The sequence below is a fragment of the Oreochromis niloticus genome, linkage group LG6 (assembly GCF_001858045.2).
Source record: "Oreochromis niloticus isolate F11D_XX linkage group LG6, O_niloticus_UMD_NMBU, whole genome shotgun sequence".
Classification (NCBI taxonomy): Eukaryota; Metazoa; Chordata; class Actinopteri; order Cichliformes; family Cichlidae; genus Oreochromis; species Oreochromis niloticus.
The window spans coordinates 31,966,444-31,982,946 of NC_031971.2; the positions used below are offsets into that span (position 1 = coordinate 31,966,444).

The window sequence follows — 16,503 nt, forward strand, 5'->3', positions numbered from 1 at the left end:
CCACTGAATCAACATTTTAGTCCATAATAACCTGATTCTTTTCATCTGTTCTATATGTGCTTCTCCCAGATGTCTCTGAGCGTCTGTTGTACTTTAGTTCGGACATTGTTCTGAGGCTTTCAGGCATCATGACTCACACACTCACAAAACGAATTTTAAAATGGTGCCCAATTTTCTTTTCATTTTTTCTTTTTTTTTTTTGAGAAAACTGCATACAGAACATTAGTGTGATTATCAAGATTAAAAGAAGTTTGAGAGTTCACATTTCCATCACTATTTTTAGGTGATGTTGTTGGAAGGGTGTTATTAATGCTTTTATCAATGGACATGAAAAGCAGTATTTTATGTTGCTTGTTACTAATGAGCACACAGGAAAATAAACCCCTGCAAGGTTAGGATCACCTGAATGTAAAACCTGAGTGGTCTGTTAGCTGCAGCTCAATGAACTCAAAAGCAGTGCCCATGGAAACACATATTTCCAGCATGAGAAGTGAAAAGCCTTCTCCGAGTGCACACAGAAAACACCCAGAGATAAATCTATGCATGGCTTCTTTCTTATTGGCATCAAGCTAGCAAAATATATCATGTATCACTTCTTTAAAAAAAACACCCCAGTAGCTTTGGAATCTGTGACTCAAAGCCTGTTGTTTAAATAGAGACTTCTTCAGCTTCAAAAAAATGAAAAATGAAGAACAACCATGCAAGTGAAAGTTAAATAGTTGAGTTCATAGAAGCTCTTGAGTGGCAGGCTTATATTAGGAATAATTTATAGGGTATGATGTAGGATGAGGAAGGTGTATGCCAACTGGAAAACGTTAAGCTGGTTGTTTGGGATGTGTGGGATTCAGACTGTGGACTGCTGGCAATCACGAATCCAGTATTACACACATAGAGACTCACAGGAAGCAAAAACAAGCGTGGGTGAGGAAAAAGAGTTGCCATCTAATAGATTTCTGAATATAGGTTATGCAATAGTCATACAATAATCAAATAGTCAAGGTACTGACTCAACCTCCTCCTACTTTGTCCATACACTCAGAAAGAAAGGAAGAAAGAAAGAAAACATTATAATATTAAAAATATTTTATTTCAAAAACATTTCAAGTACATGTAAACGCACAATAAGGCATTATGTTATTTTTAAATAAATATCGGTGCTTTATGAACTGTGTTATTCGCTCTGTGTTTTCTCTCATAGTTTGTGTGTCTCTCACTGAATATAACATTTCTCCAGTCCTTTGCCGGGCTTTCTTGTCGTATGTGGTCCAACAACTTGACGAAGGTCGGTGGTAAAACTCGGTCGCCGGGCCAGTGGGTACAGTGTGCCGCAGGGAACATCTCTATCGGAGACCTGCTTCCCCCTCCCCGCTACACGGCCGCTCCGCATTGCCTGATACGAGCGGAGAGAGACTTTGCGGTGTTGCGACGGGCCAGTTTCGGTCGGAAGCCCACCTCGCTTTGCCAAAGTCTCGAATACTTTTTCGAGATTAGTGCTCTCTTTTGCAGACGTTTCAAAATAGGCGCAGTCATCCCCGAGGGCTTGGATAACCTCTGCCTTAGTTATCGCTCTCTCGGATTCCTGGAGATCCACCTTGTTGGCGCAGACCACCAGAGGAACCTGTGGCTGTGCGCAATGCTCTGGCACAGTGGATCTGATGAGCTTGGATTTAGCAGCCAGAATTTCCTTTCGCAGTGCGCACACCTCTTCGAAAGAGCTCCGATCATCTAAACTGAATACTAGAAGAAAAATGTCCCCTATAGAAGAAAAACATAACATAGCTGTTAGTTTTACACATTGCACATACACTTTCACATCCCAAATCTTTATTCTTATTTAACAAACGCATACAAGCAGCTTTTAAGTGTTTATTTTTAGCAGGACAGAGATTTTAACCGAGGAAATACGCACCAGTGAGGATAGACAGCCGCCGCTTGGCTGGGAAGTCCCGTTCCCTGGATGCATCCAGGATGTCAATTTGGTAGGTCTCCCCGCGGATGCGAAACAGTTTCCTTAGGAAATCCTCGGAGGTGGGCTTGTACTCCTCCACAAATCCGTCTCGCAGGTATCTTCTTAAGATTGAGGTCTTTCCGACCCGCGGAGCACCAAGAACTACGATGCGCTTAGAGTTCTGTGGCTTGGTGAAGTAAAGAGGATCTTGTGGGTGCCCCTGACTAATCTGGCGATGCCGGGTTTGACCATGGAGAACCAGAGCTGCCAGCTGATCCAGTGGGGATCTCTTGCAAGGGTGGCTGTTGTTGGCAGCGGACATTTGCCTTGCGGCTGCTCCTGAAAGCGTCTTTTTTTCCTGCTTCCATTGGGAGGTAGCGACTTTAAGTATGCCCAAGCCCGCTTTGATTCCAGACGAATTCAAGTGCTGCGATGCGTTTTTGTAAGCCAGTAAAACTTTGGATGAACCCGCGCACTGCCCTTCCATATTACCACGAAACTGAGGATGATCTGTTGTAGCGCGTTTGATCTGGTGGGAAACTGTGACGGGGGTGGTCGGTGTGCCGGTAGAGATGCTACCCATTTCCATCTTTTTAGGTGGCCGCTGACTCCGCGCTGTTGCAGCTTAGATAGAATCAATGATCTGCCGTTTTATGGGGCTGCTCAAGCGTGTGTTTGCTTGGGTGGCTGATGTCACTTGTCTTTATATAGATTTCAACAGCCCCGGGGTTTGATGACGTCATGCTGATTGACAGGAACGCTCGTGGTGTTCTCCAAGAGAACACCTTGTTTAGAAAGCAGAAGATGAAATAGGATGTGCAACCAAGCAGAAAAGTCGGCCTACTTAGTCTTTTCTACATGATATAGGAGACTACCAAGAAAAAAGAAAAGAAAAGAAAAGAATCATTAAGTGCAGCAACAATATGCCGACAGTATAAACCTTTATATAGTTTGATTCTGTATTTATTTACTGCTTTATTTATTTGACTTTGTATTGAGTTCCTTATTTATTACGTTTCTAATTATTTTTTTGTTGCATTTAATTTACTCATTTATTCATTCAAGAATCAACTAGCCTAAATACCGATTTGAAATACTTTAGCAGCTAATTTTCGTTGTTTACTTCTAATAGAGGAGTGCAGTGATTTGATTTTAATTAATTAAAATTTTAATTAAATCAATTAATATTTTAATTAATTAAACTACAAAATATAGCTAAATAAAATAAGGAATGGGAATACAATAAAAGGTTTAGAGGAAATTAAAAACAATATGTTGGTTAAACATTTTTAGAAAATAAAACTGAATAGATTAGTAAATAATATAGTAAGTTAAGGGGGAAAAAAACATTTTATTCACTCAACTAATATTAAATATCACTCTAATAGTTTGCTTTCTCGTGTCTGTGTAGCGACTCATTGCGCCACGTAAGTTAAGGCGTATGTTGCCATGGTTACTGTACACCAAACTGAAGCGTTAGCTTTGCTAATGCTACATTGCCTCTCTAGTACTACTGTATAAAAGGGGAAATGAGCTGCGGTAAGTAACCGAAGAAAGAGTTAAAAACTTGAAGTCATTCGGGTCACCTACACCCCTCTGTATCAGTCATTCGCCTCTGTCTGCTTCTTCCTCTTTTCTATTATGTCATGCTAAATGTGTGTCGCTGTGTGACTTCTCCACCTGTCAGTGGTTTCACTGGTGATTGTGGATAGTTTATCATATGTGTGTAGCTACGTGTACCTTTCTGTACTGTGGTGGAGGAAATACGTTGAGGTTTTACTTTTATAAAAAGAAAAAAGAAAAAAAAATACAGATAAACAAAGTCAAGGAAATAGTTTACTATTGTTCTCGCATACGGTTCTCCTGCATTCCTGTGCAGTTCTGTAAAATCTACAAAAAACCTACCTTCAACACATAGAGAGCAGAGCCAAACTAAATTAGGATTAGAATTAAGTACACAGGAATAATTCTCAGCTTCGGTCTGTTAACTGTTTTTATTCCTTTTGTTGGTAAGGTTGTGATTTACCAGTCAGATTTTAGCCAGTATAAACATAAACAATAGTATTTCTTTATTATGTCTTATATTTGTGTACTTGATTTTAATTGGATCTAGACTATTGAGAGCTCAAGATATGCATTTGAAATACAAAGGAGCAATATGAAGTAATGTAAAGCTTTAAATGAGAGAGATAAAAACACAAAATCTCAGTCAGAATATGTGTCAATATCAGTGACTTTTTGTTTGCAAACATGTGTAAAAGCACTGCAGCAGATTCTTTCCTCAAAGGACAAGGACATCTATCAAAAGCAGTTTGAAAATTGTATTGAACCTGTGATCAGAAGAATTGAAAAAAGGAAGAAAACACTTACAAAAGCCAGAAACGAATCATTTTTGTGGCCATGGAAACTATAATCACGAACTGTTGGATAAAGACAAATTAGCAGTATTGCATAACCATGTCAGTGTTCCAAGGCGCTCTTTGTATCAGCATGTGTGTCTGTGTATATCTGAGCACTGGGCTTTATGTACAATGAAGTGCAATCTGTTTTTACATTTTAAAGCCTTCAATTGTGGAATCACAATAAAACATTGCACATTTTAATTTGACTGTTAAATTAGACAGAAAACACAGTGTCATAACACCTCGTTTCTAATTTCCTCTTCTCAGGGACCAAGAAGCTACAACGGGGCTCTTACCATGTATCCACAGAAGCTCAATAAAGTAAATTTACTTCATCCACATAGACAGTATTAACAGTTCATAAGCAAAGCTTTTGTTCTGCAAATTTAATCTAAATTCTCCTTGATGCCACTTAAATGTTTAACTTGGTATATTATGACTGCAGCTTTGTATGCCAAAGATACCAAAGAGCCATCAGAAACAAGAGCTTATGGCACATGTAAGTAAAACATCAGCAGGTGATGAAGTGAGAACTAGGAAGCAAGGGAATTTGGATTCTGACTGCCAGCTTCTGGACTTCAGAGGTCAGTTGTTTTCCTTTGCCGTCATGGACAAATGGAAAATTATGTTGCATATTAGAGTAAGCTAAATATATCCTGTTTGTGATATACAACTTTTCTTTTTTTGTCCCTGTCCTTTCCACTCAGGACCAATGGGGGTTCGGTTTGATGAGCATGGGATGATTCTTTCACACACCATCCTGGGTAGCTTAGAGGATTACAGAAGTTATCTAGAGGCTAAAGGGGAGACAGAGGTATTTTTTTTAATGTCCCAATTTCTGTAGATGAACAAATACAACTGGAATTCTTTGACTTCGCTGTGTTACTAACCTTTCTTATCGCCAACCAGTTGGTGAAGCGAATATCAAATTCCCTAGGAGATCCTCTATGTGAGGCCAAAGAAAGGAGTCCCCCAGATGCTGTAGAAACAGAAACTCTGTCGAGCCAAAGAAACATCCAGGGTACTGCCTTACAGAATTGGGACAAACATGTGAGACATCGGAGACAACAGCAGGACTTCTTATCTGGTGAGCTGATTAGAGACTACAACAGCCTGCACCAAAAAGAGATAAACTGTGCATCATTATTACAGCATTACCCACAATCCCAAATTTCTCATTAGAAGAAAATGCAAATTTCCTAAGTCTGCATTAATGTCTTGTCTCTCTTTCAATGGTGTCAAGATTTGCTCCATAGGCCAGTCGAAAACTTGCTGATGAATCAAGCCAATCATTATAGAGAAACTCAGGAGCAGAGGGAATTTCTAAACCGAGTCATGCCACTCATCCACTCAGGATATGTATGACAGATATTTGCTTTTGCCGGTCTACTCTGTCTTTAGTCATCCATCAGATTGCTGGGTTTGTTTGTTTTTTTGGGTAGTTCTCCAGTGACTAAAATCTCTAAAGCTGTTCTTTAACTTCTCTAGGGTTATCGTGTGGGCAGTGAGTTTTGGAGTCTCCCACAGCGTTATGGAGATGAAATGAGCGGTATTACAGCCACTCTGACTCAGACAGAGCGGGGCAGACGAAAACCTATCACACAGATGGGACAACCACAGAGGATATGCCAGGAATCAGGTGCACACAGACACCTATGCTATATTCCAATTTTTACCGTTGTTTTGATGCAGTTTTTCTCATTGTTTATTCACCTGAAATAATAAAAAAATTGCATTTTCCCAAGCCAAAAAAAAAGATTTATGAAAGGACAGTTTTCTTGTAATAATTACGATTGGGATAAGAGAAAGAAAGCCCTCACATCATAAAATGGATGTTAAGTGGTTGCATACGAACAAACAAAGAAAACAAGCATGTAAATGCAGAATGAGCGTTCATTTGGGAGAGCTGGAAACATTAAATATAAACTCCTACACATGAGCAAATTCAGTCTGTAAAACTGAAATTCATTTTTTTGTTCCAGGAATCATTTGTGCTGAGACTCTACGGCCAGCTTCACAAACTTGGAGCCAGAGCGCATACCTGCAGCATCAGCGCCAGCTGCTTAAGGAGGTTTTACAGGACATGGACATAAACAAGCCAGTAATGAAACATAATGATTAAATCTAAAACTAATAAGACAAGACACTCCATAGGATAAGGTGGAAGAGGACTTCCCCAGCTATGGGGAAAAGGCTGTTCCTTGGTCATTTAGTGTATGTCCTGATGATCCTGTATCTTTGCCTAATGGGAGGAGGACAATCTGTGTCCAGGGTGCACTGAGTCTTTGATAATGTTGCTAACAGTGCAGCAGTGCTGTCTCTGCAGTGCAGCTGCTGTACCACACTGCGACACAGTAGTGCAGAGTGCTCTCTATTGTGTACCTGTAGAAATTCCCTAATATATGAGATGGGAGTTTGGCTTTTTAAGCTTTCTCGATAAGAAAAGCCTCTGCTGAGATTTCTTTGCTAGAAGGGACGTGTTAATGGTCCCCGCCAGATCCTTTGTGATGTTGTGACCCAGGCATTTGATGTCACTAAAACTCTCTACCCCCCCACCGTTTATATAGAGTGGGGAGAAGTCATTTTCCTGGTTCTCCTGAAGGCAGCAACTATCTCATTCACTGTAGGTGGATTAAGGACCAGTTATTTTCCAAACACAACCCGAATGGTTGTTGAACTAATTTCTCTATAAATATTTCCTCAAAATTCCAGTAGTCTTAATATTTTTTTCCACATTTCCACATTAAAATGTTTTATGACAAATCATTCTGCCATCAGCTTATAGTTTTCTCTATCAAGTCAAACAGTTCTTTAATGATAGTAGTATAGTATATAGTATATGTAGTATATAGGATCTTGTGCAGCACCCTTAGTTGCCTCCAACACATTTTCCAGTATAATATTGTGCACCAATACTGATGTTGTAGAACCCACTCCTGAAAACCTCTGATTATATCTAAAATCTAAACCACAATCCAAGTCCCAGTAAACACTGTGTTAAAAACAGCTGAAAACTTGGACTTGGACAGTAATATCTCCATGCGCTGTGTAGGAAACTAATTTGATATGCATAGTACAGTTTATCATTGCATTTAGTTTTTTTTTTTTGTAAGAAAGCTTCATTATTGGACAACTCTATCCACAGAAAAGCTGCTTACTCCCCCAGGACATTCTGTCTCAAGCTACAGGAGCTGCTAGCTCATCATAATCAGTCTCTATCTTCACAAACAGCTTGTGATCATCCAGCATTGGGCACACTGTCCTGGGTTTTCTGAACAAGGAACAAACTGCAGTATGTGGACTAGGCTGACAAGCACATGTACTCATACATCCACTCAAATCCACACAAGCCTGCAGCTTCGAGGGCATAAGCACACCTACACGCAAAAACTGTTCTCATATTGCAAATATACAGTCATACATTTTATTGCCTGTGAAGTATATATTCAGTGCACTCGTGTAAAAAGATTAATTAAGCTGGGTGGCCCTTCCATAAACCCTAACAGTTGTTCACATATATGCAAACACAGAAAAGGTACGATTATGAAATCTGGAGCGTGTCCTGTCATAGGGTAGAACTATTGAGACCTGTGAACTAACAGAACCCAAGAAAAGGGACTGAACATGCCTTACCTCTCTCTCTGCATCATAATTACTTCATCAGTGCAGGCTGGAGGTTCTGGGGTAAACACCTAAATAAAAATGTGCTTCTCTTCACAGCCAGTTCCCATTTAATCTTATTAGCTTAAAGTAGCAGGTGCTGAATATTGGAAGGTTTATTCAAATAACATCTTTTTAATTATTTATTTATTTATTTATTGGTGGTCTCAGCTGGTACATTCCCCCTATGTTTTATTGTCCTCCCCCATCTTTCGCACGCACACCAATTGTGCAATGGTAAAATTAGAGAAAATGGTTGCACTGTGTTCTATCAGGCTGGTGGCTAATGTGATGCTCAGGTGATTTAGGGTCTGGAGTACCTTGTGGCAAACAGAAACGGCTTGTTCTGATAGCATGAAAAAAAAAATGAGACGTGGGTAAGAGAGTGAAAGAAACGCCAAGCCTATAGGAAAAAATTAACCTGGATGAAAAAAATACATTAGCAATTTTTGTTTGTCCTCTGCCCTTTCCGTGTGCGTCAGAAAGTAGCAGACCAATAGTAAAATAATTATATATCCTTTAGTATGGTCAATGACAACGGACATTGTGCTCCACAAAACCTGATACTCTAAAGCTGAAGGTTTTGTCACCACCTGACTGTCACCTCTCTGCCTGACAGGACATACCTGTTGGAGTGAAACAAACTTAGTGTGTCAGTAACAAGAGCCACAGTGTTAGTTCTCACATGAAATTAACCTCTACCTTCCATAGTACCACTCTGTTGTCTGTCTGTCTATTACAGGACATCAGTGAACTGGTAGTGATTGGCTCTGGCAAACCATCCTACAGTCCTTTATTAGAGAACAAAGAAGAAGAGATGGAGAGCAAGCAGAACCTGTAAGAAATAACTGCTTTTTGGTGCTTGATGATTAATTAAATGTCTTCCATACTTAGGAAACAAAGGCCAGATTTTTCTACTGTTAATATCAAAATGAGGCAAAAATGCTGCCATTTGCAGAGTACTAAGAAGTCATTGTTTTTAACATGTAATTCAGTCACTGTTAAATGAAGTGTTAAACCTTGATATAAATAATGGAACCACTTCATTATTAGAACCTTCATTAGAACCATGGTTGGTTCTTGGATACTTGATGTCAGCCTGGGTATTTGTTAATGTTGCAGTGTTGCAGAGAAGCAATGATACAGTACTGTAACATGACTCATTTGTCCAGAGTGTGTTGAAGTTACATAACATGTATTGCAAACTCACATTGTGTAATTGGCTTTTCAATACTGTATGTTGTCAGATTTTTTGCTGCAAAGCTACATTTCATGATTGAGAAGAAGATTATGAATGTGGCTTCATAGGGAATGACCCCTATAGTTTACACGGGGACTGAGAGTATATCCTTTCATAAGCTGCCCACTGAAGGTCAGCGCTGTGTCGCTGAAGGTGCATCACATTATTTGAAGTTATTAAGAAACCCAACTCAGGTGGTGTCAGCCAGACTACATTTACACAGAAGAGTTGTCATAAATATGTAATTATGTTGCATATTGTTTTCAGTTGTTGGTCGTGATGCAATTTCCTGTTTGCTAGCTGGACAAAAACGAAGAGGTCATGTTGTTTAGATCCTTGGCTGTAGAGACACAGTTCTCCGCTCACTAGAAGCTAGGACCAGGTGACATATCACACAGATATGCACAAAAATGACTCGTGTTTTTTTCCCCACAAAAAAAAGTGTTTATGAATAAGAATCTATTGTGAGAGTATGCATAGCTAATGCATAAATCAGACTATGTATGTACACAGTTTTTAGTCAGTCTTCATAATGTGAAGTGAGGTGACTATTAAGGCAAGACAGAACTGAACATAAAACAGTGTTTCACAAAGGTTGTATTTTGTATCATCACTATTTTATATTTACAAGTTCACAAACATTAAAAAGTACGTTGTATAATTTTAAAAAAACTGCCCTTTAAATAATTTAGTGTACTAAATTTTATGAGGCCCATTATGATTGATTTGTATTTTATAATTATGTAATTATGGCTGCATTAAATAGCTCCCGCAGGCCTCCTTTCATTATGTGAACAGAGGAGCTTTTTTTGCATCTCGCTTCGGATCCAACCATTCTTTTCTTTTCTCTGTTTAATCTCTGCCAGCGTCTTTTACAGAATTACAGTGTTTATAACATCTGCTACAGTTCCTATTTTGTCAAAGTGTAATTCTTCTTTGCTCTGTCTAAAAATAATGCAAACAGAGATTTTAGAGTATAGCCAAACAATGTAAGGAGGAAATATCTTCACCTTTTAATGGCTAATGGTGGGACTGAATATCAAGTGCATATGCACATAATGCTGGTCTGGAATTAAGTTGTCCTCACACAAAATATTTTTTAGCAATAACTGACTTACATTAAATGTAGTCTTAGTTATTCTGCTTTGTGATTGTCTCCTACAGTGATTCACTGGCACAGCATGAAGATGTTCACTTAGATGTGCCTACCTTGAGATTCTGCGGTCAGGTTGCTACCTGGACTGGAAACTCTCTCTCAAAGCAGGTACAGCATGAATTCCTTACCTTAGAGACAGAGGGGGGGGGGGGGGAGAGGGGAACAGGTGCTTATTCAGTCTTTTCTGACAACTGTATATATTGTATTGATAAATTCACCAGAATAAGCCACTTTTCTTGCTTTTCCAAATAATGATATAATGAAAACAGTTTATGTAGAGTATTTGCATTAAGGGTCTTGTAGTCCTTCCTGTACGGTTAGACTTTCATGAGAAAAACAGCAGTTTTGTTGACAATTGTCCCTTAATGACCACTTTTTTTTAATCTGGTTGTTACATGAGTTTTGACTTTTAAAACCCATGTTTAATTAATAATGCTGTTTATATGATAATGCATGGGTTGCAGGTAGCCAAATACACATGTACACCCTGTGTTTTAAACATGACTTTGGCCCAAATCTGATTGTGTCTTCAGCACACACATAACACATGTGCAGATATATAAAAACACGCAACATAATGACATATTCTGTTTGCTACCTTTGACAATTAACACATAATTGCTTTTCTTTCTCCAACGCTCACTTATCAGGGAGAAGTAGGAATTAGTGCTACAATATTCTTTGAAGCCCTGACTGGAGAAATAGTCACATCCCACCTGGACCTACATAATGAGGGCAGCACCGTCATCTTCTACAGCTGGCAGCAGCTTCCCAAGCCATACAGTTTTCCTAATCTGGGTTCGCAAACACAGAAAGTGCACTTCTACTTTAATGCCTCCTCTGGTAACCACACAAACATGATCGAAACACCTGCCACCAACATTTGTACGTCATACACCGCTTGTCTATTGAACCATCACTCAACCGAGCTTTCTGTTTTCCCTGTTGCTTTCTGTTCCCTGTAGGTGTGATTCTTCCAGGTGAGACCCAGCGAGTGGAGTTTCTATTTAAGTCAGAGAAGCCAGTCATCAAAACAGAAATTTGGCAGCTCAGCACACATCCTGTGCTGCTGCAAGGAGCCTCCATGCAAGTTGTCTTAAGGGGAATATCTCTGTACCAAGACAGATCTGCAGATGAGAGGCTTTTCATAGAGGTAGTGTTGCTATTCAGCTGAGTCCACGAAAGTGAGATAAAAACACAAATAAACAGATAGCACTGATATTTCTCTTAACAGAAATAATCTTTCCTCTTTTTTTTTTTTGTTTGTGGACAAGCAGACAAAACTGGAAAAGGTAGTTTGGGAAAAGATCTGCCGGTCGATTGTCTATGAGGCGCTCTACCAGGTCCACAGTCCAGAAAGACCAAGCTCACCTGCAGAGCTCTACATCACTACAGAGCAACTGTTTCTGAGCAGAAACCCCAAGGTGGAACATATGCACAGAAAGAAGCAATATTCTTAGAGTATCTCAGTTAAACTTTTTTAGAGTATCAATTTCTTTGTTCACATCAATATTAGGACCTCAGCACATAAAGAATAGATGACTTTGAAATTTGTAACTCTTTCCTTTTTTTCACACATAGTGTGAAACACGTTGCTCATTGTGCAGCAGGGTGGCCCAGTTTCGTGTAGCACTAATGCATCACACATTTTTCTTTTAGAGTGTTTTTGTTCGTATTGATTTCAGTCTCAATCTTAGTCACACCACCTGATTCAGTGTGAGCTGACCCGCTAATGTGTTCTTCTATTTGAAAATTCACTGTGTGCGCAACAGTATGATTAGCTTGTTATGACTTCCCCTCCTCATCCTATATTCTGTCTTTGTCCCTATTCATTCAACACCAAGTAATTGCATTATTGCCATCGTAATTCATGGAAGGTCATTAACTAGTAATATATCATAAAAACTAAAATATAGAACCAGCCACTGTTGCCGCTGTACTATGCAACATAGTTTGTGTTCCCTGAGAACTACGATAGACACCAAGCTTTAAATGGGTTAATTAGAAGGCTGATTAGACTACTTTCCGGTACATATAGAGCAAAATAATAACATGGGACATTATGTTTAATAACAGACAGAAAGGTGTAGGCAGTCATTTGGATAAAACTGTTTACTTTTAAAGATGATTCTAATTCGAAATATTAAGTCATGTCAATTATTACCAGATGATGATTACTGTTCTTAGGGCCTTTCACATGGTCATTATATACATGGTATATTGATCTCTTTCTTTTGCCATAAGAATAAATAAAAATGATGACATCCATCATTTTGAGGGTAACTGTTTATGGTGATAACCTTAAGGTTTTGTGGCAGTAATTTCTGTTTTTTGAGCCTTGTGTGCACAGGCGCATACACCTCACATAAACTGCTTCAGACTGGTGAACACCTTCTATGGTTTTAGTTGCAGTACCGGGATGAACCAGTGGAGGGCCTGAAGGCACTGTGGCAAAAACTGGATCAAGGAAGCACCTGGGACTACTCTGTTGATACTCTCCGGCAGGTATACATATTATCTAGTAGTGACATGAAACCTGACACTACAATGAAAAGCAGTAAACTTAGTCTTTTTATAATATATATAGGTGAGCTTTCATATGGTGTTGATGATAAAAGACATCTTATTACTATGTTTGTTTTTCTTACCACACATTTAAGGCTGTGTTGTCTCTACCTGATGAAGAGTCATCTCAGGACTCCCTCAAAAGAGAAGAGGGTCTGGCCCAACTCAACTCTCTGTATTTGCAGCTTTCTGAACCTTTTGGACTGAAACATCCCCTAACAGCTGGCACCTTAGGGTGAATTCATTAACTTCTGAGTAGTAATGTAGGACTAGTTTCTCAATGTGTTTCTCTGTTGTACACATACCAATGTTCTATACTCTGCCTCAGTGCAACAACCCTTCAGCTTATGTTGGTGTGTGGTGCCCCCTGCAGGCGGCAGCTGTGGAGAAAACTGCTGGACAGAATGACTGCTGATGCCATGTGGCTACGGAACCTGCTGGGCCTTCCAGAGAAAGAAGCATGGACTGATAAGGAGGATAAACCTGTAATCACTGATGCTGGGGAAATACAAGCACTTTGGCAGGACCACGGACATATATATGTATATATTTCTTTTTGTGTTGCTTACTAGTGTGCTATTAAGTATAATTCTGGCTGAAAATATGAACATAGAAGTCAAAAGTGATATAAAGGTCAGTGAAGCTGGTATTAAGGAAAAGAATGGAGCAAGATCCAAATTTTAAAAAGACAAGGTACCAACAACTAAAAAAAAAGTAGAGGTGAGAAAAAATTGTATTTCAGCAGGAGAATGCAAAAATGAGAGGTATAGTGCAGGAGTGTGTGTGTGTGTGTGTGTGTGTGTGTGTGTGTGTGTGTGTGTGTGTGTGTGTGTGGCTGAATGACCTTCATTCAAAGGTTTTTGTTTGTGATCATGAATAAAGTGTCATTTTGTAAGATATGACACGTTACTTGAGCTGATACAAACATGAGTCACCTTCACCACTTCAGGCAAGCTGTCAGCTCTTCATTCATTCATCAGTCATTCAACAGATGCCTGTTTTGTTGTTACTACTGACTGCCTCGTTGTCAGTAATACAGACACCTGCAGTTTTCTGTTCTATAGGCTAATTTTCTGAAATACTTTTTTATATGTGTCATGGTATGTGTGCTTGGTTTACAGGGCTTTATTTTAAGTAAGGAAAACATTTTAACCATTTCTATAGTTGCCTGCTGGAAGCATCTTTATGGTACATTCATTTTGTCTCCCTCCACATTCTGTCTTACCACTAAAAAAGTAGTAATACAGAATGTGAAATGGCTCTATTTAGTGTTTTGCTCCCTAGAGAGATTATTATAATGGATAAGCAAAACATGGTACTGGCCATTCATGCTTTGGCAGATTGGTTGAGATATTCAGCAAAAATTTTATTCAGTACTAATTTTAATGCATTTGATTGCTTTGTTTTGTTGTTGTTGTTTTTGCATCTATCCACAATGCATCCTACCTCATTATAACCAGTCCTATTCACAAATTGTGAGCTTGAGTGATTGAGAAACTTGAATTGACTGTGTTGTTCAAAGATGATGAACTGCTGTGTCAGTTCTGGCCTTGAACCTGTCACAGCTCTCCTCTAATGGTTCACCCCTCCATTTTCCTGCTTCAAAGATTTTCAAGTATTAGATTAGAAGCACGGCTTTGTCTGTATGACTACATATTTTGCTGAGTGATTTTCTGCTCTGTATGACGGTTGAGTCATAGGTAAGGTGCAGCCTATTACTCGCAGGGTACCATGGTAACAGAACACTGTGTGAAAATGTGCACCTGCTCACCAACTGTGTGCCCAGGGTGTGAGTCCAAGCCATCTGTGGCAGCTATACATTAACTCAAAAAGGACAGGGCATCCAGTGTACAACATGACATGAAATAGGTGGTCGTCCTGAACTGGACAAGCCGCTTCAACTCATTGCATGGCCTCGTTTCCACAGGTCTGCAAAAAAGAATGCAGTGACTCTCGAGCCATTTAAATACTCTGTTAAAAGTACTTCAAAGACAACATGTTGGATTCTGAAATTGAGCAATATGACCTAAATATATATATGAAAATGTGCTGTCTTTTATTATGTCACTTTTTAATATATATTAATATACAATTCATAAAAGTAGGGCGTGGCTGTTTTTACTGCAGCATTCAGAAACAAAATAGATAAGCCACTGTGTTTGTCAAGTGTTTTCCCATTGTTGCTTGATACAGGAGTTTAGCTGCTCAAAAGTCATTGAGGCACTTTTTGTTTCATGTTGTTCTAGACTCTTCTACTTGCCTTGCAGCACTTTCCTGTATAAAATATGCATTTTTGGTTCAGCATAAGTGGAGCCAGCATGAACATCCCATGAAATAGCAGATTGTATTTTTTTAATTGTGTGCCACATGTATGTTTGTGGATGTAGAAACAGGATGACGAGTATTCACTGACAATAGTTTGATGTCCCCGAACCCATGCAGAGATTTTCACAACAGAATTGTATTTGGTTTTAATACAGTGCTTCCTTGAAGAACATGCCCATGAAGTGCTGGTTTTAAGCCTTGTGTACAAAGATTTATTTTGATAGCTGCCTAGATAATTATGATGCTTAGATAGGAAAATTCCTCGTACATTTATGTCCAGAAACATTATTTTTAAATTGTTAAATTATTTGCTAACAATATTATTTCTCTGTAAGCAATACTGATATCTTTCTCTCATTAATTTTAACTCTATCTTTCTGCAGGACACACAAAAGAAGGGGGGAAGAGAAAAGGAAACAGGAAAAGGGCATCAGGGAAAAACAACAAAGATAAAGAGCACTTTGGAAAACCAAGAAGATGAGTCAGAGAGCATCCTTCAACCGCCTCCTAAACAAAAAAATGTAGTGAAGATGATGCCCGTTTACACAAGGCTTCTGCACAGCAAGGCACGCAAATTAATTGACTTCAAATACTCCACACTGATGTTTAAATTTGGTACTTGACAAGACTTTCCAGAGTTTGAGAAAATTACCTTGATGATGACATTATCGTATATCTGAGGCCAGGCTGGAACACTTTGGGAGTTTTAGAAGGCATTACAAACTGCCTGTGTTTATGAATAGTGGGAATTTCTATACAAAGTGGAGTCTGCTGAAAAGACTAAACTGTTGTGTCATTAAAAATTGTGTCTGCATTTTTAAGCACTCTTGAGTCATACTCAGGAAATGTAGTTAGAATTTATGTCATTGCTTTAATCCGTTTGGTCTTCCTCATACCAAATATATGTCTCTACCTATCTGACAGGTTTATGCTCTGATGGAGGATCTAGTGGACAACCTGTGTGACCTGATGGATGAGCTTAATACGGAAGATGTGAAAGACACACATTATTAATAAGACATGAGAGGGGAGTCACAGCATTCTGGAGAATATTTGCAAACATATATAATAAAACCTGTTATAAAGGATGTATGCTATATTTTGTTGTGGAATTAATTAACTTTATTCCTCTGACACAGTGGATTTGGAGTATTTTTGTGTATGTATTGTATGTATTTACCTGCCTCATTCACTCTTTGTAACTCCC

The 16,503-nt window shown here is 38.9% G+C and overlaps 2 protein-coding genes across 3 annotated transcripts; one reads left to right on the forward strand and one right to left on the reverse strand.

The window, feature by feature from the left end:
* Nucleotides 1-1,104: 1,104 nt before the first annotated feature.
* On the reverse strand, nucleotides 1,105-2,806 carry rasd2b (RASD family member 2b). Its single transcript, XM_003450027.4, has 2 exons — nucleotides 1,910-2,806; nucleotides 1,105-1,755 (listed from the first exon to the last, which is right to left on the reverse strand). Exons 1-2 carry the CDS (start codon nucleotides 2,535-2,537, stop codon nucleotides 1,211-1,213), a joined length of 1,173 nt encoding a protein of 390 aa, XP_003450075.1. The 5' UTR covers nucleotides 2,538-2,806; the 3' UTR covers nucleotides 1,105-1,210.
* Nucleotides 2,807-3,340: 534 nt separating this feature from the next.
* On the forward strand, nucleotides 3,341-16,384 carry mycbpap (mycbp associated protein). 2 transcript variants are annotated; one of them, XM_005454835.4, is made up of 18 exons: nucleotides 3,341-3,487; nucleotides 4,618-4,671; nucleotides 4,796-4,934; nucleotides 5,058-5,164; nucleotides 5,260-5,437; nucleotides 5,594-5,709; nucleotides 5,839-5,989; nucleotides 6,333-6,451; nucleotides 8,753-8,847; nucleotides 10,415-10,514; nucleotides 11,057-11,249; nucleotides 11,372-11,559; nucleotides 11,681-11,830; nucleotides 12,813-12,911; nucleotides 13,067-13,206; nucleotides 13,345-13,513; nucleotides 15,680-15,862; nucleotides 16,221-16,384. In XM_005454835.4, the coding sequence occupies exons 2-18, from the start codon at nucleotides 4,648-4,650 to the stop codon at nucleotides 16,308-16,310; spliced, it is 2,241 nt and encodes a 746-aa protein (XP_005454892.1). In that variant the 5' UTR covers nucleotides 3,341-3,487; nucleotides 4,618-4,647; the 3' UTR covers nucleotides 16,311-16,384. The 2 variants fall into 2 exon arrangements, with proteins under 2 accessions (XP_005454892.1, XP_005454893.1); XM_005454836.4 differs by having other exon boundaries at nucleotides 11,684-11,830.
* Nucleotides 16,385-16,503: the final 119 nt, after the last annotated feature.

Excerpts from the sequence above, each read along its gene's own strand:
- rasd2b (XM_003450027.4), bottom strand. The coding sequence starts at position 2,537 with ATGGAAATGGGTAGCATCTCTACCGGCACACCGACCACCCCCGTCACA. Across the intron at positions 1,756-1,909 it reads GCGGCTGTCTATCCTCACTG|GGGACATTTTTCTTCTAGTA; the intron begins GTGCGTATTTCC and ends TTTCTTCTATAG.
- mycbpap (XM_005454835.4), top strand. The coding sequence starts at position 4,648 with ATGTATCCACAGAAGCTCAATAAA. Across the intron at positions 10,515-11,056 it reads GAAACTCTCTCTCAAAGCAG|GGAGAAGTAGGAATTAGTGC; the intron begins GTACAGCATGAA and ends CTCACTTATCAG. Across the intron at positions 11,560-11,680 it reads ATGAGAGGCTTTTCATAGAG|CAGACAAAACTGGAAAAGGT; the intron begins GTAGTGTTGCTA and ends TTTGTGGACAAG.